The sequence below is a fragment of the Anolis sagrei genome, chromosome 4 (assembly GCF_037176765.1).
Source record: "Anolis sagrei isolate rAnoSag1 chromosome 4, rAnoSag1.mat, whole genome shotgun sequence".
Lineage (NCBI taxonomy): Eukaryota > Metazoa > Chordata > Lepidosauria > Squamata > Dactyloidae > Anolis > Anolis sagrei.
In genome coordinates this window covers 162,803,172-162,829,167 of record NC_090024.1, presented here as the reverse complement: position 1 = coordinate 162,829,167, position 25,996 = coordinate 162,803,172, and the positions used below count along the sequence as shown (strand labels likewise).

Below are 25,996 nucleotides of genomic sequence, written 5' to 3'. Positions count from 1 at the left end.
TTCTTTAATTCACATTCTGATGCAGATTATGTGACTATGAACAAGCAGCCTTAGATTTCCATTCAAAAACAACAAAACAAAACAGACATTGGAAAGATTACCATCATAGACAAGTTTCCATTAAGAAGGAAAACACAGAGATTCATCCCACAAATATATCTTCAATTAAAAAGATAATTCCAAGTTATAGGGAAGCAACATATGTTGTTGCCATAGAAATATTGTTAAGCACATAAATTATTTTATAAAGTTAGATATGATAATAAAGAGTTTGACTCCTTTGTCATCTGTACAGGTTGGGCCTAGTACAACTTGAAATGGAATAGAGTTTAATTTTCTTATTAGGTTCAGAGTAAATTGGAGAGGACTCAAATCTTTCTTTGCCAAATCAGAAACAACTGAAATTGTTCTCTGGGCCAGCTGGAGGCCTAAAAAACGATCTTCTTTAGAACCTTTGAAATAGTATTTATATGGCAGCGGCAGTATAGATGACCCTTCACTTGAAAGCAGACAATAGAATGATCCTTGAGGACCTAGAAATTCCTAGAGAGCATGTATTAAATTCATGAATAATTCAATCTGTAAAAGTTAAATCTGCAGTTATAAAGGGCCAGCTATACATTCTATTTTGAGCACAATCAGAACTGACTGAAATGTTTAGACTATGACTGTGAATCCACTTTGGACACAGCATGCATTCTAAGCCAAAGTGGACTAATTCCAAAGTGAAGGGATTGAAATGTAAACTATTCTGAAATTAAACAGACAGGTCCTGATGTTTTGGGACTAGTTGGAAGAATATTTTCACAGTAACTGTGTCAGGAGCAGGGAGACATTTTTTTACATCAACTCCAACAGGTCACAAAGAGGCATTCTGGTTGATCCCGAAGTGAGATGGCATCACTTCAGCATTCAGACAAGAAAAAATGTTATTTTGGGAAGGTGGGTTGGAAATATAAGGTGCTGTGAAGCAAATCAGTTGAAAAACAATGTTCCATTGTTTTTCAGGTAATTGTTCACTTCCCCAATTTGAAACATTGAGAGACTGTACAATTTCGGAGTTTGACTGTAGTGGCTCTGTATTGCAAAACAGAGCTTGGTGCCACATGTGGGTTATAGGCTACACTTTTCCCATCCTTGTGATTCATAAACTGTGGGAGAAAAGGAAAGGAAGGCCTCATCTACACTGCCTATAATCTTGTTTCAGAATGCAAATTAAGTGTATTGAATTGGATGACTGTATATACTCAAATATAAGCCGAGTATTGGACTGAAAAAGCCTCCCTTGGCTTATAATGGAGTCAAGGCTCCGATGTTGTCCCCTGCTGTTACAGCTGTTTCCAGCCATTCCTTGCAGTATATGATATATTTCTCTCTCCTCTTCCCCTTCCTTAGTGTGTTTTCTTTTCCAAAACCTCCCTTACTCCACTTCTCCTCCCAGGCTGGAGTTGACCATTTTGGAAACTCTTATTTTTAAAAGAGAGAGAGGAGAAGAAGAAGAGGAGGAGGAGAATGTTTTGAAAAGGGAAAGGAGGGGGAGCTTGTAAATAATACATAGTCTTCCTCCCCCCCTAAAAATCTTTGCAAACCCTATGTTATCTGTATATATCTATATACATATTCATCTTATATATGCATTTCCCCTGAAATCTTTTGCAAGCCCAATTTCTGTGTATCTAAATGTATTAACTTTATATGTGCATTTTTGTTCTCTTGGAAGTGTTCACTAGCCTTTGGAAGTTCTCTAGATCTATAACTATGTTTCTATATATGCATGTTTCTTCTGAAGTCTTTGCAAACCACACACATACACACATCCATTAATCTTATAAAAGTATTTTCCCTGAAATATTTGTTAATCTCTCTTACAGATTTCCCCCTGCAAGCCTTTGCAATTCCTATGTACTTATATATCTCTATCTAGGTGGCTCAGTGGATTAAAGCACTGAGCTGCTGAGCTTGTTGATCGAAAGGTCGCAGGTTCGATTCCGGGGAGCGGCGTGAGCTACCGCTGTCAGCCCTAGCTTCTGCCAACCTAGCAGTTCGAAAACATGCAAATGTGAGTAGATCAATAGGTACCGCTCTGGCGGGAAGGTAACAGCGCTCCATGCAGTCATGCCGGCCACATGACCTTGGAGGTGTCTACGGACAACACTGGCTCTTCGGCTTAGAAATGGAGATGAGCACCACACCCCAGAGTCAGACATGACTGGACTTAATGTCAGGGGACTACCTTTACCTTTACCTATCTACATTAATTTTATATATGAATTTTACCCTCATATGTTTGCAGGTCTTTGCAATTCCTATATACATAAAGATATATAAAGATGCCTATGTACCTGTATATCTGTATCTATATGTATACATTATTTTATATATGAATTTTCTCCTCACATATTTGCACATCTCTGCAAATCCTATATAGATATAGATAAATATATAGAGCTACCTATATTTGTATATCTCTGTGTGTGTGTGTATAAAAATAAATTTATATATAATTTTTCCCTCACATGTTTGCAAGTCTTTGCAAATCCTATATAGCTATAATTATCTCTATATCAAGAGATGTCTGGATAGATAGATAGATAGATAGATAGACAGATATGAATATAGATATATAAGGTTTGCAAATATTACAGAGGGAAAATGCACACACATACATATATATATATAGAGATAGAGATGATTAGATAGATATAAACATAGATATATAGGGCTTGCAAATATTGCATGAGGGAAATGCACATATATAGAGAGAGGATTTGCAAACGTTTCAGGGGAAATGCAATGTGAAATTACTATATGTAAGTATAGATCTATATCTAGCTCTGCATTAAAAATGCAGACAATGCCGTTGCTGTTGCCTGTTTTTGGTCAAAAGATATTTACCCGCCTGTACACCTTCTATTTTTATGAGTTTTATACTAATTTATGCAATGCTTTTGATAAGAAATAAATAAATAAATTAAATAGCTCTGCATTGTTTATATAGGTATTGAATGTTTGCCTGTTACTATGTTGGAGCCCGACCTGAGTCCCCATAGGGAGATAGGGCAGGCTACAAATGAAGTTATTGTTGTTGTTGTTGTTGTTGTTGTTATACGTTATTATAAGTTATTGTTTTATCCTACTTTTCCACTTACAGTATACTGTTTTTCTTTGAAATATGGCAAATATTCAAAAACATTTAACCTACTGATGCCTCAATTATTATGTTATTGGTATCTATTTTTATTTTGAAATTCACCAATAGCTACTGCATTTCCCACCCTAGGCTTATACTCGAGTCAAGAAGTTTTCCCAGTTTTCTGTGGTAAGATTAGGTGCCTCATCTTATATTTGAGTTGGCTTATACTCGAGTATATATGGTATTTGGCAGTACATATAATCTAGTTCAATGAAGTTCAGTCTGATCATGTCATCCAGCTCAAACTGTATTATATTTATTTATTTATTTATTTATTTATTTTGGGCATTTCTATCCCATCCTACTCACCTCTGAAGAAGGACTCAGAATGGCTTACAGCAAGCAGTCATTAGATGCCAAAAAACAATACACTATATGGCAGTCTTGATGAGGCTGAAGGGGAAACTCTCCAGAGACAAGTACCAGCTACAGGAATGCACACTGATTTGGTTGCTTCCCCCCTTTCCCCAAGTCGAAAAAACAAGGAGGATCAGATAAAGCATAATTTAGAAGCACCTGATAGCACAATTTCTATCTTATTCTCTTGCTATATTCAAATTCATCCCATTTCTTTTCTAAACACCTATTCATTGCATCTTTGGGTCTTGATTAATTTAATATTGCTTCTGAATGTGTACGTCTAAACTAAGCTGCCTGTTATTATATAAGGAATCCCACAATCTAGAAGAAATAAAATTTGCATTGTTGCCTAAGGCTGCAATCTTAAAAGCACTTGCATGTTATTAGAGCACATTAAAATCAGTGAAACTTTTTCTAAATATCATTAGTATCTAACTGGAAGAATAGCAACATCCATAGATGCTCTTGGACTTCTTCATAGATGGTGTTTTAATCCATAGAGGATTTTCACACTGACCGTTTTCCATTCATAACGAAAATTAAGAAGTAAAGTTCAATCAAAATGTTTAGATGAACAAGAGCATTCAATCCCAAAAGCAAATAGCTTCCTTTTCATTATTAGATTTTCATTCCCCTAACATAGTTTCATTCTCTATTATTCAAAATAGCAGTCATAATTACATATTAAGCAGTAGGAAACCAAATATTTTGCAATGTTTAAGTAACTCAATCAGTAGTGTTGGCAGAAACTGTAGAATAGCTCAATATGTAGCTCAATTGATACACCTTTAAGAGGTTAAATTTATTGTAGGTAAAGGACTTTCATTATCTGTAATTATTGCTATTGAGACTGCAAATATTGTATTAAAGCAATAATGCTCAACAGGAAAGGATTACCTTTGCAAATTAATGATACAATGAATGAAAAACTCTTGGTAAATCATCGACAGAAGGACAAAACCAGTGCAATGAAGTTAAATTTAGGTTTTGTTGTTCTGATTGTGGATAGAGGACAGAATGAGCAGTTTAAAGTATTATGTATGAATGTGCAAAATGAATATGTAATAGCTCAATTCAATGAGTTGACTCAATGTACTGGAAAAGTCATAACACCCTACAGAATTTAGGTATAATTTCCAATATTCCCATTTCTAACGAGGCAAGAGACAAAAAAGCTTGTAATTGGAAGAAAAGAGTGTATTTCGTGTTTCCTCTTTCCTCAATATTGAAATCTGGATAGAATAAAAAATGGCCCGCAAATGATCAGATCCAATCTAGAGAACAACCTGGTTTAAAAGCACCCCCCCCCCCTCCTTGGGATATTTTACTGTGTTTAAGCAGGGGTGGCGGTGTATAACATATTCCTCATTTTGTGGAGCTGACTTCACCATGGAACTGGGACACATAGGAATCCGATGTAGCAATTTTTTTGGATGAACTCAGATTTTTCTGATACTTTTTAAAAGTGTGTTTTGTGGTCACCAAGGACTTAAGTTGTCTTTGAACCTCATAATAGTGTCAGTATAGAAGTGCAATCAGTTCACCTCTAAGGTGCTAAAGAATCACTTTACATACTGATATTTCCAACTAACATGAATTTTACAAGAAAAATGCCATTATAGTTTCTCCCTGAAAAGCAGTGCATCTGCTAGTTTTGGATGCAATAACTGGAGAAGTGCCACCTTTTCTGCAATAAATATTATAACAAAGGAGAGAGAATAAAGCTGGCACATCTTTCAGTCTCCACTCCTTTCAATTAATTGGGACATAGTCTTTAAACTGCAATTAAAGCTTTAACCAACTGATCTACCAGTTTAACAGAGTAACGTTTTTAATCTTAAACAGGCTTGGCGTGCATAAATATATTAATAAAAGTGTGTACAACCTTGACTATAATGTTCCTAATGTTAATCTAGATAAATCTATGTACACTGGTCACTTTTCAAAGCACCTTCCAAGATGTCAAATAAAGCACACCACAAGATACAAGAAACAGTGCCAACTGAAAATACAGAAGCCACTCACTATTTATTTATCCACTGAATAAATAAATAAGATTTTTAAAAAAGATTTGCAATACTTTTGCAGAAATTCATAGCCTCTCGCTATAAGAGCAAGTAATTCTATAACTTTGGGGTCATCAACATAATCCTTTTAGCACTCAATTGTACAACATAGTGTGTGTGTTTGTGTGTGTGTATCTCAGCCTGAATAAAACTGACAGTAAATTATGCCTTTTTTTGTTTATTTTAAAGTGATAAGTTAGACTAGATTTTGAATAGTTGTCTGAAGAAACAATCATTAAATATATTGCACATCTATAGCATAATATGTAGACTAAGATATTTATCATTAAACGCTTGTCCACTTTGACCATAGATTTTGTGAAGGCTCAAAATGAGAATGACAAGAGAAAAGGAACACTATTATTTGAGATTCCAGCCATAACATACAACTCCATGCAGGCATTGGCCTAGACATCTGTAGTGTTAAAAGAATTACACTATGTAAAAAAAAAAAAGAAAGAAAACTTTTCTGTTCCTGGCTTGAAAGTGTTATTCCCATGTTATTGTGTGGTACGAACATTGAAAGTAGTTGTTATACTCTAGATACTTTGTTTTTATGGCTGCCACAAACTATGTTGAATTGGTTGAGACTCAATTATATATATTCACTGAAAAACTGTAATAAAATATACTGCACCATGTCCCGCAAAAACAAAGTTTTCACAGTTTCATAAACTCCTTCCATGTTGTTATGATAAAACCAATTAGGAAATGAAAATTGTGTTACATAATGCTATAGAAGCATGCATACGCTCTGCTCCTACTCACTTCTACACACTTACATCATAGGCATTCACATATCGAACATTGTAAGCATGGCATTTTTTTTATAGAACTTTCTGTGCCTGGGAAGTCTAGGAAGGCAGAATTTCCACCCGCAGAATCTTTACGACTGCATTCAAGCAAACACAGCCATAGCATGCCCTCCATAAAATTTTGTGCTCAATGCATGAAAGTCTAGTGTATTTTCAAATGCATGAGGATGTTTGAAGGCAGAGCTGACATAGTGCCCTAGGTGCATGCAAATAACTTCATAAGAAGTAATACAAGTGGTGAAAATACCTAAACAGAACTTTCATAAACTGGGCTTTATTGAAGCTCCCATAGAAAAGCAAATGAAAATAAACCATTGGAAATCATCTACCTTTTATTCATCCAGAAGCTTATACGGTAGTTATAGCTCTTGAGTTAGGATAACAGATAAAATGTATTTCTGTTTCTTATTTTCTATCAGAATGCTGCTTTACTCATAATATGGAGGTTTATTAAAGGGAGGGGCCGGAAATGCTTAGGGACTTGCTGTTACCAGAATGAGAAAGATGCAGCACAGAGGTACAGATGGCTAAATGGATTTGCAAGGGATAACAGCTCATGCTGCACCATGTTCTAAAACAAACAAGGATGTAAGAGATGGAAATGCAACCAGAGCTTGAATTCTGACATGCCATCACTCAAAAGTGTATTAATCATTACTACATCAAGACGTAAGTTATACATGGCAAGTCATCCACTGCCATCTGAAGGATAATACAGATTTTTGAGGTATAGGCATGACAACTGAAAATGACCTACATTTTTGAAGTCTCAAATAAAACAGTCAAATAGTGCTCTCTTGCCCGACCTATAATGAAATAGCACAAATAAAGTTCGGTAACAAGGATGAGTATGAATGTATAGTTTTGTTTTTTAATTTACCAATATTTAGAAAATTTAAATGCAGACATAAGTAAAACTGGCAGTTTGCCTATTCCAGGGAAGGGGGATTCTCCCACCCGCAGAATCTTCTGTCAAAATTATCCTGTAAATTTTCTTCATGAGCAGTGTTTGCCTGAAGGGAAACACAAATGCTGAAATGTCTGAATGGTATTGCAAGTGCATACACGCTGGAATGCCAGAAACATTTCCTCTCAGAGAAGCAGGGTGACACAGAGCATGGTTTCACTGTCTTTATAGGATTAAAAACAGTGTAATTCATTTTCTACAGTCCTTGGGAATAATGCAAACTGTTTAACCACGTCAGCTGATCAGGCAGATTTAATCCTGAGGCTGAATCTCCTATTTTGCTTGGGTTTAGGACACTGACACTCATACCATGCAATAAGGGAAAAGCAATTGAAAAATCCAAAGTAATCCTTTTGTCCTGAAAGCCCTTCTTGGACAAAATGTGACAACCTTTCATTCCTAACCACACATTTGTTTTTAGTAGCCCTTAAGACACTGCAATTTGCTTATCATAGTATAAAATAAATACAAGGGCAATTCAATGGCCTCTTGGTCTGAAGAAATGGCCCAGCAATCACATAACCAATACAAAAAGAAGGTAAATAGTCATCTGCAAATTTTGAAAGCAAAAATCGGACACCCCAGGTTACACTCCATAAGAATAAATTAGTTTAAATACAATTTACAATGTTTCCAGGTATAGAACAACTATGATAGTTTGTGCTTGCTTTAAAAGTTTATACTTTAATTTCTCCTAAACTATAAAGTATTTTTGAATAACTAAGTATCTGATTAAAGATATTTTATGTAGTGTTTAAAAATGTAATAATATGTGTAGGTCATAGATCTTGATTTTTAGATTTCCAATTTAAAGTGAAAATATATGTATACAAGATCTTCAAAATGCTGTATCAACATTTTTTTGTGAAATTTGTACACAATTATACATTTTATTACACAGTTTCATTTGTTTTACCCCCATGACAATTTTAATATTTATTTATTTATTTATTTATTTAAAGCATTTGTACCCCGCCTTTCTCAACACCCAGAGGGGGGGGGGGCTATTTTAATAGTTTTTAAAATATAAAAAACACATGGAAGTAGTCACATCACTGATCTCTTGCTCTTCTCCCTTTTAGGGCTATCTTGGATCAGGAGCAAAGACAAGAAGCAGTGTCATAGCTAGACCTTGGGTTTTATATGAACAAGATAATATTTATGATAATGACCAAGTGAAAACTCAATTAGTACAAAATCCACAGACTCCATTTTCCAGGATATGGACTTCCTGTGGGTAAGAAAAGGCACCTAGGTTTTCAACTCAAATGGTTCAACAGATTTTCCCTGGATAGCCTACTTATTTCATGTACGAGGTGCATGTGTAAGTACTGCGTAGTGTTTGGAGGAGAAGTTGGGGTAAAGAAGCTTGGTGCATTGGTTGCTAAATCATTTGTATGATGGAAAGATGCAATAGAAGTCTTCAATGAAGACCAAAAAACAGAGTGCTTGGCTGAAAACATCTTGATAATTCACAGTGAAAAATGTCTTGATGTAACCTGTCATCACGATAAAAAAAATAAGAAGAAAGCAGAAGAAAACAGAAAGAAACTTCGGCCAGTTGTCCTTTGTGGCCAACAAGAACTGGCGTTAAGAGGGAGCAATGATTCAGGATAGGCCTGGGCGGTTTCGTTTCGTTAATTCGTAATTCGTTAATAATTTGTTAATTTTTCCAATTACAAAATGATAACGAACCATTCTGGAGCAATCATTAAAAAAATGAATTTTTAAACACGTTTTGTAAATGCTTCGTATTTCGTTATTGTATTCGTTTCGTTATTGTTCTGAGGTCGTTTCGTTATTATTTCCGCATGTCTGGGCCAGTTTTATGGTTTAATTAGTGAAAAAAAATTATAATATTACACCAACAGTCAAGAACAGAGGGAGAGGGAAGCTTCAGAAGTTTTTGGAGGTTTTTTAGCGTATTTCGCGGTCGCGTCCGCCATTAACGAATCGATTCGTTATTGTTTCGGAAATCGATTTGTTAATTTTTTACCATTTACGAAATTTCGTAAATATCGAACTTTTTAAAAGGAAAATTTTGTAATTATTTTAAATATCGAAACAAAAAAAAACCCCAAATACAAATTGATTTTAGAAACAAATTTTTGCGTTGTTACCCAGGCCTAATTCAGGACTCATTACCTGTGAAGAACCTTTGCACAATGATGGTAATTTCAGGACCTTGTTGAGATCTCATGCCAAATCAGGAGACACTAACCTGAAAAGCCATCTCAAAACTGCAGCTATGAATGCCCAGTATAGTAGTCCTCAAATACAGAATGAACTAATAAACATTTGTAGTGACAATATATTCAAAAAAATATTGAAAAATGTAATGCATCACAATGTTTCTCTATTTTGGCAGATGAAATTTTGGAATAAGAGAAGACTTTACAGGCTTTACAGGCTGCAGGAATAAGAGAAGACTTTACAGGCTTTATGAAAATAAGTGACATGGCAGGTGGAAGACCTGGAAAAATGGGTTGAACTTGTAATACTTGTGTGGACAGGATTATGATGGAGCTGATAATATGTACTCATATTAGTGGTGCACAGACAATTATAACACAGAAGTATCCAATGGCTGTCTACATCCACTGCAGTGCTCAATCACTAAATCTTAGCCTTAGCAAAGACTTGCAACATTCCACCTGTCAGAAACTGTTGTTGCTACTTTGTGAAACCCATTGGGTTGAGCGACATGATGCACTTTTATATTTTGGTGAACTGTCCAATGTGGTGGTGAGAACACTTGAAGAACTAAAAGAGAGTTTTCTATACAACAGTGAGACTTCTTCCCAAGCTGGACACCTTCTTTTAACTATTCTGAATGCTGAAATTGTAGTAATCATACACATTTTAAGAAAGCTTCTGTCATCATCCCTTCAGCCTAAAAAAAATTACAAAGAGTATATATGGACATTTTCTGTAGACTGCAACATGTCAATAGTATCTTAGAGAAAGCCAGGGAGTTGCACACAGAATCTGTGAAAGAATTTCAGCAGATCTTTAACACAGCAAGATCAGTGGTGGAGTCATTGGGTGAGGAAGTTAGAATTCCTCACATCTGTTCAAGGCAGACTTGTAAAAGCAGCATCCAGGCAACTTCACCAACATCAATGAAATATTATAGCCTAAATGTATACATCTAATTTCTGGACTTTTTCTGTAGTTAGCTTCAGGAAAGGTTTACAAGGCCCAGGGAATTGTGACCATTTAAAATCCAGCTTGAACAAGTGTGCAGAACTTTGCAATGAAATCCTTCAAGCTACTGACACACTGATGGAAGAGTTTGACATGTGGTGTAGAAAATGGAAAAAGATTACACCTGCTGAAAAACCATTAAATGTACTGGAAGCATATCTTTTCTGTGATAGACAGGTTTTTTTTCCAAATGTGAAGAAACTTCTTCAGGTTTAGGCAACATTGCCAGTGTCAACAGCTACAAATGAAAGGTAATTTTCAACTCTTAAATGTTTGAAAGCATACATAAGAAGCACAATGGGGCAAGAAAGACTGACTGAACTTGCACTCTTGAGTGTCCACTGAAGTTTATTGATGGGGCCTGATTTCTGTCAAAGTGTATTGACACAGTTTTCAAGTGTTTCCAACAGACATTGTGGCATTCTTTTGTAACCACTAAATTACCCATTAAGAGTCATTTGCAGGGTTTTTTAAGACTTAAAACTTTGTAGCTAAAATAGAAAATTGATTTAATTAAGTCTATATAAAAATATAAAATGAGTCATAGAATTTAAATTATTTTATGTTATGCTCTTTGTGATTCGCTTAAAAAATAAAAAATGTTCCAACCCCCCCCCCCCTTTTTTTTTTTTCCTGGTTACAGGCCTGAAGACAAGGATTTTCCCCATGTTCCTCTATGCAGAGAGTGTACTGATTTATATAGTGGGCTACATATGTATCAATGTGGAAGAAATTTAGTATAAACACCAGGAATTAAATGACTGCTGTAACTTTTGTCCCTGAATTTGCCTTTGATTTTGAATTTGTTGTGTCAATTTTTGATTTTGATTTTGACTAAACAACAAAGCAAAAGTTGTCCATACTAAAAGTTAGGGAGGGACACTGAGGAAAATAAATGATTTGAGGTGTTCATGGTCTTCTAGACCTATTCCTGGTCTTTATATTATCATTTGCTTGTTGAACTTTTGATTGTTGAGGCTCTTTAACTGGCTGCTGAATGAGTGACTAAATGCTAATTGTAGAAAATGATTCAACGTTTGATTTTTGCTGGTTACTGGAGTGATTTTTTTTCTTACCAGAAATATTGAAAATACCTTACGCTGACCTGTATGCTTTGGGAAAAATCAGAAATTAGGTCTGAGTTACAGCCTAGGTAGCCAGCCAGCAATCTGTAGAGGGAACAACATTCTTTCTGTTCCTCTGGCACTGTTTCATTTGACATCATGTACTCTACAGAAGGAAGAAAAATAGCCACTATAACAAGTGCTTTAAAACAGTCAAGACTCACTTAAGACATTTTTTTTGCACATCCCATATGACTTTTCTTACCCTTTAGTATAGGTGGCATAGTGGGTTAAACCCTGTGCCGATAGGTCGCAGGTTTGAATCCAGGGAGAGCATGGATGAGCTCCCTCTATCAGCTCCAGCTTCTCATGCAGAGACACGAGAGAAGCCTCCCACAAGGCTGATAAAACATCATAAACATCCAGGCGTCCCCTGGACGTCCTTGCAGACAGCCAATTCTCTCACACCAGAAGCAACTTGTAGTTTCTCAAGTCGCTCATGACATGACAAAAAAAAAGACTCTTTAATATGTATTGCCTAGTCCTATTCTGCTCATAATAACAAATGTAGAATAAACAAACTCTTTATTCTAACTGCTGGAAGACAAAAATATCTTGATACCTGGTTGGGTGGAGCACTGAAATGAAACTAAAAAGCACAGCAAAGGAAACTTCAAAGCCTGGAGTCTACTTCTAACTAATAATACAAATTTTGAATACTTGACTCTATAATGGCTGTGCTACTATAAAACAGGAGGAAGAAATGTGTGCCCCATCAGATATAGTTGGATTGCATTTCCTCACATTCATTTCTACAGATTAGAGTTACTAAAAGTTGCTTTTTGTTAGACATCTTCCGTGTTTTATTCACTGATTTTTTTCAGAGGGCCTTTTTTTTCACTTTGGTCCTATTCATAAAACATGGTGTCCTTCTTTAAATAGACACTACTAAATTAAAAGGACAAGTTTTTGAAAATAAAATGGAGAGAGGGCAGGTCAAGGCTGACATTAAATCTCTGGGACTTCATGCTGGCAGAAGATATTGATACACTTGACTGAACTGCAGCCCATTCCCAAGGGGAGTAATTTCTTACAGTGCTGAGCAAATTTTCTTCCATAGACCGTCCAACTATCTTTAGCAAAAATTTCAATAGATACATACAAAGAAGTGCTAAGCAACTTGTTTCTTTACTCAAGTGATTTTCTGGTTAGGAAACCTTTCGTACTGTATCATTGAAAATCCTGGCCTTTTTTAATTCAATGAATTGAATAGCATATTGAGGACAATTTAACCATGGGCTCAAGTGCCAGATGTTTGTATCTTTATTGGCAAAGATTTGGACTGAAGAAATCTTCCATAAACAGCTTCTAGATTTTGAATGCCTACACATGGCAAAAAAGTATTTATCTTCTAGAATGATCTGCAAAAAAGCTCACATTGTTAACAATTCTACAAATGCAAACTACAGTACAGAAACTGATCCCATTAAAAATAAATTGATTTACAATTGAAAAAGAGCTAAACCTAAATAGGTACAGCACTAAATATATCTAGGAGCATCAGAAGTAAGACAATCATATCTACGAATGATTAGATGCAGATTAGATCTTCACTATTATAGCACTGGATTGGAAGTTAAGCCACAAACAGATGTGTCATCTACCTTAAATATCCATAACATTTACAAAATATTTCTTATTGAAGGTGATGTTGTAATAATAAATATTTTGTTAATTTCAATGTTATGGGCTGGAGGTTTAGCACAGCTGGTAAATCACCAGCAACTATAAGATCTGTCACCCAAAAGGTTGCAAGTTCGAAGCCCCGGGTCGGTGCAAGTGGTCGATTGTCAGCCCTGCTTACTGTTTACCTAAGCAGTTCAAAAACAGCTTTAGCTGTAATTAGAGAAATTAGGTACCGCTAAAAGGGGGAGAGGTGTTTTACAACGCTATAAAGAAAGAAGATCAGAAAATGCTGGGTGACCAAAAAGGAAGGAGGAAGTCCTGACGGCTCTTCGTCATAGAGTCCTGACCCCCTGAGGCTGGGCTCACCTTCCTTGGCACCAAAAACATCTGGACACTGAGTTGACAACATCTCCTTCCTGTTCTGTTTGTCTGTATATTGTCTATACAAAGCGGCATTGAATGTTTGCTGTGTATGCGTGCTGTGATCCGCCCTGAGTCCCCTTCGGGGTGAGAATGGCGAAATATAAATAAAGTGTTGTTGTTGTTGTTGTTGTTGTTGTTGTGTGACGATTACAGCTAATTTCCACTGATGTGAGAATTGCAACCACAAAAGTTCTGCTATATATAGAGAGCACAAAATAGAAAATATATCCAACCAGAATATAATTGGATATTCTTAATGACATCATTTAACAAATATTTTACTATAAACTATGTTCAAGACACCATTACTCTTGATTTGTCTTCAATGTTAAGATCTCACACTTGTCAGAAAGAAAATCCATCTCCCAGAATGCCATAGTGCTTTGGTTATAGCTTCCAAACTTTTTAACACATAAGGCAAAAACTGGTTTACAAGTAGAAGGGGACTGCCACAATTACATTTCTGACAGTTTTTTCCCCACAAAGAGTGAATTATCTGTGTCGTCCAGAAAGAAACAATTTGTCTCAGCAGAGGTAGAGTACAGCTGAAATGACACAGCCAAATATCTCAGGACTTGAAGCCATATCTATTTTCTGGCAAAGGTTTTGCCACTTGTAACTTGTGAAATTAAAATTATTGTACCATCCCCTAAATAATTTCACCATTTTCTTTCACAGTTTGAGAATAAGACCTCTGAACCCCACAGTTAAACTTCCAAGTTCTAATGTAATGAGCCATAAACACAGAAGGAAGACACAAGCCTGTTTCACTAAATCACTTGTCTCTGTTACTATATCTAGCATGTAATTGTACCCATTTGTCCAAAGCTCATTGTTCAACTATTATGAATAAAAGTCAATACTGTACAACTGGCAACCTTATATTGATTCTCCATTCAAATATCCAAGATCTTGCAGTTTCACAGTTTTTGTAACCTTCAGATTGCTTCACAGGTAAATTATCTTCTCTATTTCTATAGCTCTCAAATCCAACCTATCTGTATTCCAAATCAATATGCATTTTGGTGCATTCGTTAATTTTTTGTGCCTTCCTTTCAGTCCCATGTCAAACCCAGATTATTTATTGTCATTTGGCCGATTGCACAAAAAAATTGTATAGGCTTTATAGCACAGGACAGAGCACAAAGTTTAGATACAAACTGTTTGATGTTCAGTTCCTGTTCTGCCTCGTAAACAGTAACCAGTAACTGCCATATATTGTAGTTCAAGGAGAAAGAATGTGTGTCCTTCCAATTGTTATTAGAGTACAACTCCCATCACTGATAGGCAAGCAATGCAATGCTGAAGGAAGACATTGTAGCCTAGCCATATCTTGAGGACCTCACTTTCACCTCTTTGGATGTAGAAAGTAACTACATGGAGCAGTGCTCTGACTGAGAATACACTCAGTAGACAGATTTTTTTCTGGTTTAAGTTGAGAACATCTTTCTTTTTTGAAAATTAGAGAAGGGCAAAGTTTTTTGACTTATTGTTCAAAATGAAAAATAATCTTCAAAAAGTGAGGAAGCAGGTGGAAAGAATTCATTTTTCCTATTTCAATGTCATTTAATAGTTTTATTTCTTCTTCTCACTTGATTTATATCCTAGTTTCATTGCATCGTGGAATTCTACATGTAGTGTTCATAGATGGGTTTCCTGTCAGGGGCACCTAGACCCATATCCACTACTCCTGTGAAGATATAGGTATACAGAGATACAGGGTGGGAAATTCTAGAGAAAATTTGACAGCTATATTTTTCTACTAAAATGCTCCACACTGTTTCTCTGTTTTTATCTACTGTTGTCTGGACTCTTATACTATATTCAATCATCTTACATAGGCTAAATATGGACTTCTAATAACTCTTATTAGGAGATAAGCATTAATAAACTCTGATAACTCAGATGAATAGACTAGCAAATGAACACTGCTAAGCTTATTTTATTTCACAAAAGAAGCCTGCTTTTCAGTCACAAGTAATAGCAGTCAAGACAAACCACAGACTCCCATCTATCCTTTAGTGCAGTGTTTCTCAAACTCTGCTTCAGCTCCCAGAAATCCCAGCCATCTTACCAGCTGTTAGGAACTGTGGAAGCTGAATTCCAAAACTTGCATGTGTCCTTCCGAGTGAAATTAAATCAGCTCCCTCCCTCCTGATTTTCAGAAAGAAACTGAAAACTTGGCTGTGGGACCAAGCTTTTGGAGAACAGACAGTGCAATATGTGACAATGAAGTAAGTGTAATGATTGGAATGGCCTCTGGATTATGACTTTGGATTTGTGAGGTTTTAGTAGTTGATTTAAATGTATGAATGTAATGTATTAATATGCTTCGTTTTCGGTTTTAAATTTTTAATTATTTTAATGTATGTGTATAATATATCTGTTATATGTATGGCATTGAATATTGCCATCTTAAAAGCCACTCCGAGTTCCCTTCAGGGTAAAAGTACAGTAAATAAACAAATAAATCTGGAGGAGCAGAGTTTGAGAACCACTGCTTTACTGCAATAAAATGTTCATCTACAGTAGATGTTATTTTTAACCTAAAATGGAACTGATAAGTAGAGGAGAGGAGAAATGAGGAGGTGAGGAGAGGCGAGGAGAGTTAAGCTGAAAGTACTACAGCTATACCTCAGCAAAATAAATGTTAATGTAAGATATATCAGGAGAACTATCTTGATGCATGCATCCTTTAACAATGCCCTTTCAGGTACAGTCCCTTTTTATTAGGTGAGCTGTATGCTATTCTCTTTGCTGTATTACAAATACTCCAGCAAAACAGCATCTACACAAAATGATGTGTCTTTATATAAATTTAAATCAAATGTGTTAAATGAGATGACATTATTTGAAGCATGGGAATATTATCTGAAAATTTCATGGATTATTTTCCAGTTTTACTTTTTCTAGGTAACCCACATCATTGTGACTGCATTGTGTGTCCTCTAAACAAGCTCTAGGCCCATTTGAGAATGTCTATCCAATTTCGAAATGGTAACTGTTAAGTTTACCCAATTTTTGTTAAGCTATTCTTGTAATAAACAAAATCTGTTTAAATAAACAGCCTAGCCTAAATTCTGTTGAATGCCTTAGGGGATGTCTTAAGAAGTTATGTCACTGTATTCAAATAATTCAGTGTCTGCATCTGTGGTTTTCATTTTTGATGAAGGAAGTTAAACAAGGTCATTATGTAAATCACCATTTTATTCAAAATACAGAAAGAATGAGAGGCTAGAACCAATCATTTGAACTTATATTACAGAAGCTCAGAAATAGGACATGAAACCAATATTCATGATACTCACTAATAAATCTTAATTAATTTTCAGTTAGTACTACTTACAACAGTAGAATTCTAGATATATCTGCTAAGAAGTAAGTTTAATGAGATGATCCAGGTAGATTTGTATAACGCTGCAGTCTGAGAGAGGATTCAAAGATTACAGGCATAATAAGAAGCACAAGTGTCTCATATCTTCTGTTTATCTACATCTCCAAAAAGAGCATCCTTATTTGCTCTATCACAGACATGTGCAAGCTATATGCCAGGAGTTTACAAATCATGCAATTGAAAGAAATGTGGAGCCCCCACTTTAAATTGGATTGGTAGAGCAACAGAAAACAAAGCATTTCACTATGGCTCCTACACATAAATATAATACTAAAAAATCAATGTCATTTATGGGGCTGAAAAATCATTGCTTTACTTGTATTCAAACAACCAAAAACAAATGTCCAAGAACAACTCTGAAGAGACCACTGGATATCTGGACTGAAGGTTTTGAGGCATGTATGTAACTTTAGTTCTGTACAATCTAGACCAGTGGTTTCAACCTGTGGGTTCCCAGATGTTTTAGCTTTTGACTCCCAGAAACATTAACAGCTGGTAAACTGGCTGGGATTTCTGGAAGTTGTAAGCCAAAACACCTGGGGACCCATAGGTTGAGAACCACTGATCTAGACAAATGTCTGTCATCATGATGGTCAAGGCACTGGAGAGGACAGGCCTAGATATTGGAGGATCCCTCAACAGCAATACATTACTGTGAGCTGAGATAGTGCACTGTGGATTACGGAGTGCCAGGTCAGCCAGTGTTGTGGGTTGAAAGGAAACACTCTCTTTTTCCCTCCTTAGGAGAGAAAACTTCTTACCTGTTACACAGTGTCCTTGGAATAGAGAACGCCTGGTTCAGTTCAACTTCCCACAATTACAATCACCAGTTAGAGTGAAGTGGAAACCTACTTGCTGGCCTTACCACCACTTTCACATCTCTGTTTTGCCGTTGACTTCCACCATCCATGTATTGTGTCTGTAAAAGGAAGCTGACTAGACAGCTTTGATCTCTGATTGAAAAATATATTTACAGATGACAAGGATAGCAAGACATGCAATGGTGGAAGTAGACAACACTAATACAATACTAAAATGAACCAAACCAAACAAAAGCAATCAACACATCAGCCCTTACATTTCATTACGGATACATTGTGAGAATAGGAAAGGATATCTACATGGCATTCATGATTATCGTTACACTATAAAAGTAAGAGAGGCAGACCAGGAGCAAGGAGACATAATAGCCATATGTGAGAGGAAATCATGGGGAGGAGGGCACAAGCTTGTTTTCTGCTGCCCTGGAGACTAGGGCACGGAACAATGGCTTCAAATTACAAGAAAGGAGATTCCACGTGAACATTAGGAAGAACTTCCTGACTGTGAAAGCCATTCAGCAGTGGAACTCTCTGCCCTAGAGTGTGGTGGAAGCTCCTTCTCTGGAAGTTTTAAAACAGAGGCTGGGTGGCCATCTGTTTGAATGCGATTTTCCTGCTTCTTGGTAGGGGGTTGGACTGGATTGCGCATGAGGTCTCTTCCAACTCTATGATTTTATGATTCTATGATTCTAAGATGGATGGATGGTATCTTTGAAGTGACTGACTTGACTTTGGAGGAGCTGGGGCTGGCCATGGTCGACAGGGAGCTCTGGCATGGACTGGTCCATGAGGTCAGAAAGACAGCGAGATCTGCCTGAATAAAAATTTGGTACAAACTAGAATTTCCAGCCATACGCCTCATATAACAAGGAATTCTAACAAGAAACCTCTCATTTCCACCATTATCACATTACTCAAAACACCATCTAATCTCTCAGAGCATTCTGTTGTCTGCACTGCAATAGTATAATGCAATATGCCAAAAATCATGGTTAACTTTGTGGACCTGGGAATATCCTATAGAGCAGTAGTTCTCAACCTGTGGGTCCTCAGATATTTTGGCCTTCAACTCCCAGAAATCCTAACAGCTTGGTAAACTCAGTTGGCTGGGATTTCTGGGAGTTGTAGGCCAAAACACCTGGGGACCCACAGGTTGAGAACCACTGCAATAGAGCATTTCTATTTTAAAAGACATGTTCTTTCAAACAGAGATTACAGGCAGATCCAACATGTTTAAAATGTACAGACAGCTAGGAGAAAGTTTGCATAATTCCAGAACAATATTTATAACAATACTAATACATCTCAACCTTAAACAGTGAAATTTGATGCATGTTTGATCTGACATGAACATTATTATGTACATTAAGGCTTATTCAAGTTAAGCACGCATAGGATTACAGCTGTAATAGCATGAGGGCCAAATGGAGATTGATCTGAAAAGCGTCTACAACCCTATTTCCTATCCCTATTTCCTCAGGAGCAAATATATTCTACTCAGCATAGGATCACACCCTATTCTGCTTAATGCCTTTATTCTATCACATACACCCTCAACATGCACACAGTGCACTGAAATGTCAAAAGGTGTTTACCACAGTTTGTAGTCAAAGTTTGGCCCTGGAATTCATGAATGATAGCCAACTTAAAGTCATGCTTGTTAGAGTGCTAACAATAACACATCAGTAGATTTTACCAATATAATCTGACTTTCATATACCATGACATACACATGTTGGATCTTAGCCAACCTGTCAACCACATAAAGCTTCTCAAGAGTTCAACAACTACATAAATATAATGCTTGCTTATCCTATATTTTAATACACTATTCTTTTGAATAAGCAACCAAAGTGCTGACTAAAGACCAAAATATTAAGTCAGAGATGCTAAAACTGTATGGAAATGAGATACAACTACAATGTTGGGAAATTACATAATACAAACGCCACATAATGCAGCATGTGTTAGTCTAAAACATCTACTATAGTGTAACTGAAATATAATTTGCCACCATTCCTCTCTCCAGTTGGAGAAAAATGCCTCTCCTGATACGACACTTCAAAAGCAGCTTTTAATGGAATATCATTCATTTAAAGTCGTTTAGGTTTTATGTGTTTTCACTGAAGCTGTGGATTGTTTGTTAGGGTAACAGTTACAAAAAGCACTGGAGAGTTAGCATCTGATGTTCAAGTTGTTCCTCCATTTCCTATGTAGTTACATTGCAAAATTGGCTCAAAGAATGCAAACTTTTCTCTCACAATGAACACAAAAGGTAATACACACAATTGTGCAAAATGTGCTGTTATGAAAAGATGCAGATCTTCCAGCAGTTTTAGTATCAACTTTGGTATCCCCCACTCAGTAGTTCTATCTTATCCCCTTTTATGCTAAAATTATATAAGGTGCCCTACTGACAGTTTTTCTTTCTTGAAAAAGCTCTTTTACAAACAGCCCCTTCATCTTACAAGATGAAAATTACTGCTTAACCCTAAAGCCCCAGTTGCATTTAAGTGTTGCATATTTACTTCAATACACAGGCCTAAGGGGAGAAATGCTCTAGGGATAAAAAAAATAATTCTTACCACCAAGAGACACCATTACTGCTTGGTTTTAAAATGTGGGGGGGGGGGGGGTGTTGAAGAATACCCCCCTTTCAGCAATCACTAGTATTCATCTGAGTTCAAATGTAAATGGGAAAACTCAGCTCATCAACTCTGATATATGTCTTTCTTTACACTGGAAGCAATGCAAATACAGAAAGACAGAATAGGCATGGTTGCATATTCTTGCTGTTTGCAGTACCATATAAGAAAACTGAAGAGTATATTCCAATTTATTCTAAAACCATGGAGTGTAACTACAGCATATAACTACCAATGGAAAATATGTCAAGCAGTGGTGCATAGGCACTCGATGTTTTCCCAGCATCTGCCACACGAGAACAGTCATGAAAACAAATACAGTTGGGCTGACTATGCCACAGTTTGAATCAATGAACAAATCTCTTCTGCTGTATTTAGGCATTTTATTTTGCAGTTTTGCATACTGCCAAAACAAACCTCCTTGTGTTATTTGATGAACCTAGTCAATCAGTGACAAGCAAACCAGTTTATGACCACATGGTTCAGGGTCAAAACTGATGCAGATACTACCTTTGAATGTATATGATACATAAGTAAATAGTAAGTCAGTTCAGTTCCCCACCTCCACCCTACCCCCAGCAAGACAAAATACTGTCTTTGGCAATATATTAACTGAAACTTTAGCTGAAAGAATAGTACTGATGAAAATACAAATTAAAGTAAAAGATATGACAAACCTGCATTAGATAATTAACTGCTAATAATAAGCAAATGTTGTACAACCCAAATGGATTGTTACTGTATGGAAGGTAAACAGCATTTCAACTGCTGTGTGTCTGCAGTCTTCCTGTGGTAAAGAGATATTTTTAAATACAAGTATTTCAATGCAATCATTATCAACTGTAGTGTAGTTTCTCTACTGCACAAAACCATCAGGAAAAACACTAAGGATGTTAAGTGGTGTGTATGCATTTCTCTGTATCCTCAGTGAACTGTTACTGCTGAGCAGTGCTATATCCAGTCATCAGAAAGGTTGTACTGCAGATCCTGTTACAAACATCAGGCACTATCCCACTGAAATGAAGTCAAGCATCAGTGATTTCCATTCCAACTTGTAGGAACAAACTTAGCATTCCAAAAGCAAACGAAAACCATTTGTGTTTGTTCACTGCTGAAGCAAGGGTGGGAGGGAAGAGAGACCCTTTTTGGATTCCTTTGTCACAAACTGTATACTATTTCATACCCTTTCAAAAGGAGAACTCATTAAGCACCGGGCTCTGCAATTACAAGACAAATGGTAATCTGTATTCTTAAAAGCACCTTTGTCACTTTATTTTGCAGCATAGACTGGTGCTTTTCAAAACACTTGGAACCAGCCTAAGAATATAATCAAAACACCTCTCTTGTATAAGGTCTGTGAGTACTGTGCTGGGTATGCACTGGCTGCTTATTACAGCTGGAGCTCTGAATGAACCTCTGGAGAAATGTATGTATCCCATAGCACAGGACTCAGTTGCGTAAAACTGCACTGTCAGTGCTAATGCAGCAAGCATCTGGATGGGACCGGCACAGAAGGGAGAGGCGGGTGAGAAGAAAGGGGTCTTTCACACTACTCCCATCATATCTGCCTTGGATACCAACTTCACCCTCCCCTCCAAAAAAAAAGGAGGCATATTTTTGCCAAAGCTTATTCTGCACTGCAGCCACTTTGCTTTCATAAAGCTGTGCAAAGGGAGGAGGAGAGTGGGTGAGCTTGCTTACTCTCCGATGAGCCATTACAGCTTTCAGAGGCTTAACAAGGAGTGTGAGAAAGATGCTTTAGGGGGAAGCGCAAAAACTAAGTCCAAGGGGAGACCCTCCTGCATGTCTCATCTGCTTTTTCCTCCTCCTTCTCCCTCAATTACATTCGATAAGTGTTCCAGAGCCCACCGAGCAAGCAGCCAAGGGAGATGCCTCCAAAGTTGAGCGAAGTACCACAGATCCACCAAGAGTGGGGCATTTCAGGGAGCGGCAGAGGAAGTGGGTGAGGAGTGGAAGTATATTTTAATTCCACTGAGGAAAATAGAAAACCAGTAAAAACAAATAGGCTGTATCTACAGGGAGGCTAGGGTGGTTGGGGGCTCTAATGAAGGAGCAATAACAGGAGGAGAGAAAAGGGTGTCCCTCTGAATGGGGACACAGGTAGTAGTTTGGAAAGGGGGTGGGTCCTCCTCCTGTCACCCTCCTCCACTGCCCTATAACCAAGTCAAAGTCTCTGTGCCAAGTGGAAAGCTTGGCCCATTTTGCTGCAGAGCAGGGAGGGAGGGAAAGGGTAGGATTTTCTAATGGAGGGCTGAGAAGAAAGGGGGTCCAGACTAATTTTTCCTTAGAGAAGGGTGGGGAGAAAGACTTCTTCCTTCTCCTCCTCCTATCTTCTGAGCCCCAAACCTTGGGGGCAGAGGGTGGTAAGTTTTCCAAAGGGAGGGTGAGAAGAAAGACCTCTCCTAATCTTCTTCTTCCTCCTTCAAACCCCAGAACCCCACATGTAAGTGTATGTGTGGGGAGGAGAGGCTGGTTTTTCAAAGGGAGGAGAAAGTCATCTCCCTCCTCTCTCCTCCTCTAATCTTCTGAACCCCACACCTGTGGGAAAAAGGGGAAATGATTGCTTCAAGGGGTGGGGGGGGGGGAGAGAGAAAGACCTCTTCTTTCATTCTTCATCTAAGCTGCTGAGCCCCTCACATATATGGGAGGAGGAGAGATATTTTGAAGGGAGGGATGAGGAAGACTCCTCCTCCTCCTCCTCTAAGTTCCAGAGCCCTATGTATGTGGGGATTAAAGTGGTGGTGGTGGGGTTGTGGAAGGGAATGTGAGAGGAAAGACTCTTTCTTCCACTTCCCTGCTTCCTCCTCTAAGCTGAACTCCTCACATATTGAACATTATGAGGAGAAGGGGTGAGGAGGAAGACTTCTTCTTCCTCTCCTTTTTCTCTAAGAGCCCATACCTGGGGAAAGGGAGGGCAGTATTGTAGAAGGGAGGGGTGAGGGGGGAGACTTCTTCCTCTCCTTTCTCTCCAAGAACCCCATAGCTGGGGGGAGGGGGGGCACTATTGTAGGTGGGAGGGATGAGGAGAAAGACTTGTTCTCCCTCTCCTCCTCTAAGCTCCAGAGCCCCACTTATGTGAGGATTAAGGGGGCGGTGGAAGAGAATGTGAGGGTAAAGACCTCTTCTTCTAGTTCCCTTCTTCTTCCTCTAGGCTGAGCTCCTCACATGTGGAACATTTTGAGAAGGGGTGAGGAGGAAGACTTCCTCCTCTTCTCTATAAGCCCCACATCTGGGGGAAGGGGGGGAGCAGTATTGTAGAAGAGGGGATGAGGAGAAAGCCCTCTTCTTCCACTCTTCCGCCTCTTAAAAGGAGGAAAGAAAAGGAGGGATATTTTGAAGGGAGGGATGAAGCAAGAGACTTCTTTCCTTGCTCTCCTCTAAGCTTCAGAACCCCACACCTGGAAAGAGAGGCCAGTTATTTGCGAAGTGGAAAGGGAGGGGGGAACTCTTCTAGTCCTCCTCTTCCTCTTCCACGCTCTTCAGCCCCACTCGCGCCTTGTGGGGGGCCACAACGGCCAACTTCGACGCAGAGTCCCCCCCCCCCCCCACACCAAATCCAAAACAAAAAGGGGTCGGGCGGAGTGTCTGTCCGGCGGTCCTACCTGAGCACAGCCGTGTCCCCCTTCCTGACCACCAGGCTGTCCACGGCGGTCCCGGGAAAGTCCACGCTCTGCCCGGCGGGGAGGCAGGAGGGCAGCAGGCAGCAGAGGCTGAGCAGCAAGGCGGCCAGCCACTGGTTGGAGCAACAAGCGCCCTGGACCAGGAGCATCATGTCCATGCCTGCCCGACGCGGCTCCGCTCCGGCTCCTCGCGGCGACGACGACGACGACAAGGGCGGCGGTGGCTCTCGTGCTCCTCCTCCTCCTCCTCCTCTTTCCTGTGGGGTTCCAGGGGCCAAAGGCGCGCGGGGTAGGATAGATCCGACGCCTGGCTGCTTCTCCTTCTCTTTCCTCCTCCTCCTCCTCCTGCTGCTCTCGCCTCCTCTGCGGCCACCCTCCCGCCCGAGCCTGCCTGCCTGCCTGCCTCCTTCCTTCCCGGCGTGCCTTCCCTGCTGCTGCTGCTGCTGCCTCCTCGAGCCGCTTCTCGCCGCGTCCGGAGCGTGTCTGGTCTCGGGTGCCTCGCACACCATCTAGCGAGGAGGGAAGCGCGCCCGAGAATGAGGAGGCAGCCAGCAACGCGGCGGCGGAGGAGGAGGAGGAGGAGGAGGAGGAGGAGGCAGAAGCGCAGGCAGCAGCAGCAGCAGCAGACGGACCCCAGGCTCGGAGCCCGTTGCCATGCAGCCGTTTCCGTAGCAACTTGTCCTGCTGGCTGGTGGGGCTGGCTGGTGGGGATGATGGAGCCCAGCAAAGCGGGAAGGAGGGAGGCAGAGAGGGAGAGGGAGAGAGAGGGAGAGGGCCCGGCTGATGAGGGGCTCTGCCCCTCTTAAGCAGGGAGGAGAGTTGGGCAGGTAGCGTGGGATGCGTATATTCCCACAATTTGTCCCCAAAACAAAACACACAGTGGCATAGCCACATTGTGTGTGTGTGTGTGTGTGTTGGGGGGGGGGGGAGAATGTGTACATACACACACACATAATTGAAATGTACATGTGTGTGTGTGTATATATATGTGTGTGTGTGTATGTTGTATGTGTGTGTGTATATATATATATATTCCACAACTTCCCAACACATACACACACTGGCATATCCACAAAACGTGTGTGTGTGTATATATATATATATACACACACACACACACATATATATATACACACACTCACACATACATACATATACATACACACACAGACACGTTTTGTGGATTAATATTCTATCTATCCCCTACAACTTGCCAACACACACATATTGTCATAGCTACAGCCTGTGTGTGTGTGTGTATGTCGGGGGGGAGGGGGGTGGAAATATATGCAATTAATGCACACGCAATATAATCTCCACAATTACCCCTCAAGGCACACACTTTAGCAGAGCCACTTACCGCGTGGATGTGTGCATTTTGAGGGAGGAGTTGAGGATATATAGTAAAATTAACACACACGTAGGTGTTCTCCACAACTTCCCCTCAACATAGACATTGACATATCCACACCCGTGTGTGTGTTTGTGTATGAACTATATCTCTCCCCAAATACTGCTCTCTCTCTCTCTCTACACACACACACACACACACACACATATTTTTCGCAACTTTCCCTCAACACAGACATTGGCATATCCACACCCGAGTGTGTGTGCGTGTGGACTACATCTCCCCCCAAACACTGGAACACACAAACACACACATTCTCCACAACTTCCCCTCAATACAGACATTGGTATATCCACACCCGTG

General features: G+C 38.8%; 1 protein-coding gene across 2 annotated transcripts in view; it reads right to left on the bottom strand.

The window, feature by feature from the left end:
• NEGR1 (neuronal growth regulator 1) overlaps nucleotides 1–24,975 on the bottom strand; it is a 624,711-nt gene extending 599,736 nt beyond the window's left edge. The window contains exon 1 of one of the 2 annotated variants that reach the window (XM_060773729.2): nucleotides 24,265–24,975. In XM_060773729.2, coding sequence (XP_060629712.2) covers nucleotides 24,265–24,791 — 527 coding nt within the window. In that variant the 5' untranslated portion in view covers nucleotides 24,792–24,975. The remainder of the gene's footprint in view (nucleotides 1–24,264) is intronic. The other variant, XM_060773730.2, reaches the window with a different exon arrangement.
• Between the last annotated feature and the right edge of the window lie 1,021 nt (nucleotides 24,976–25,996).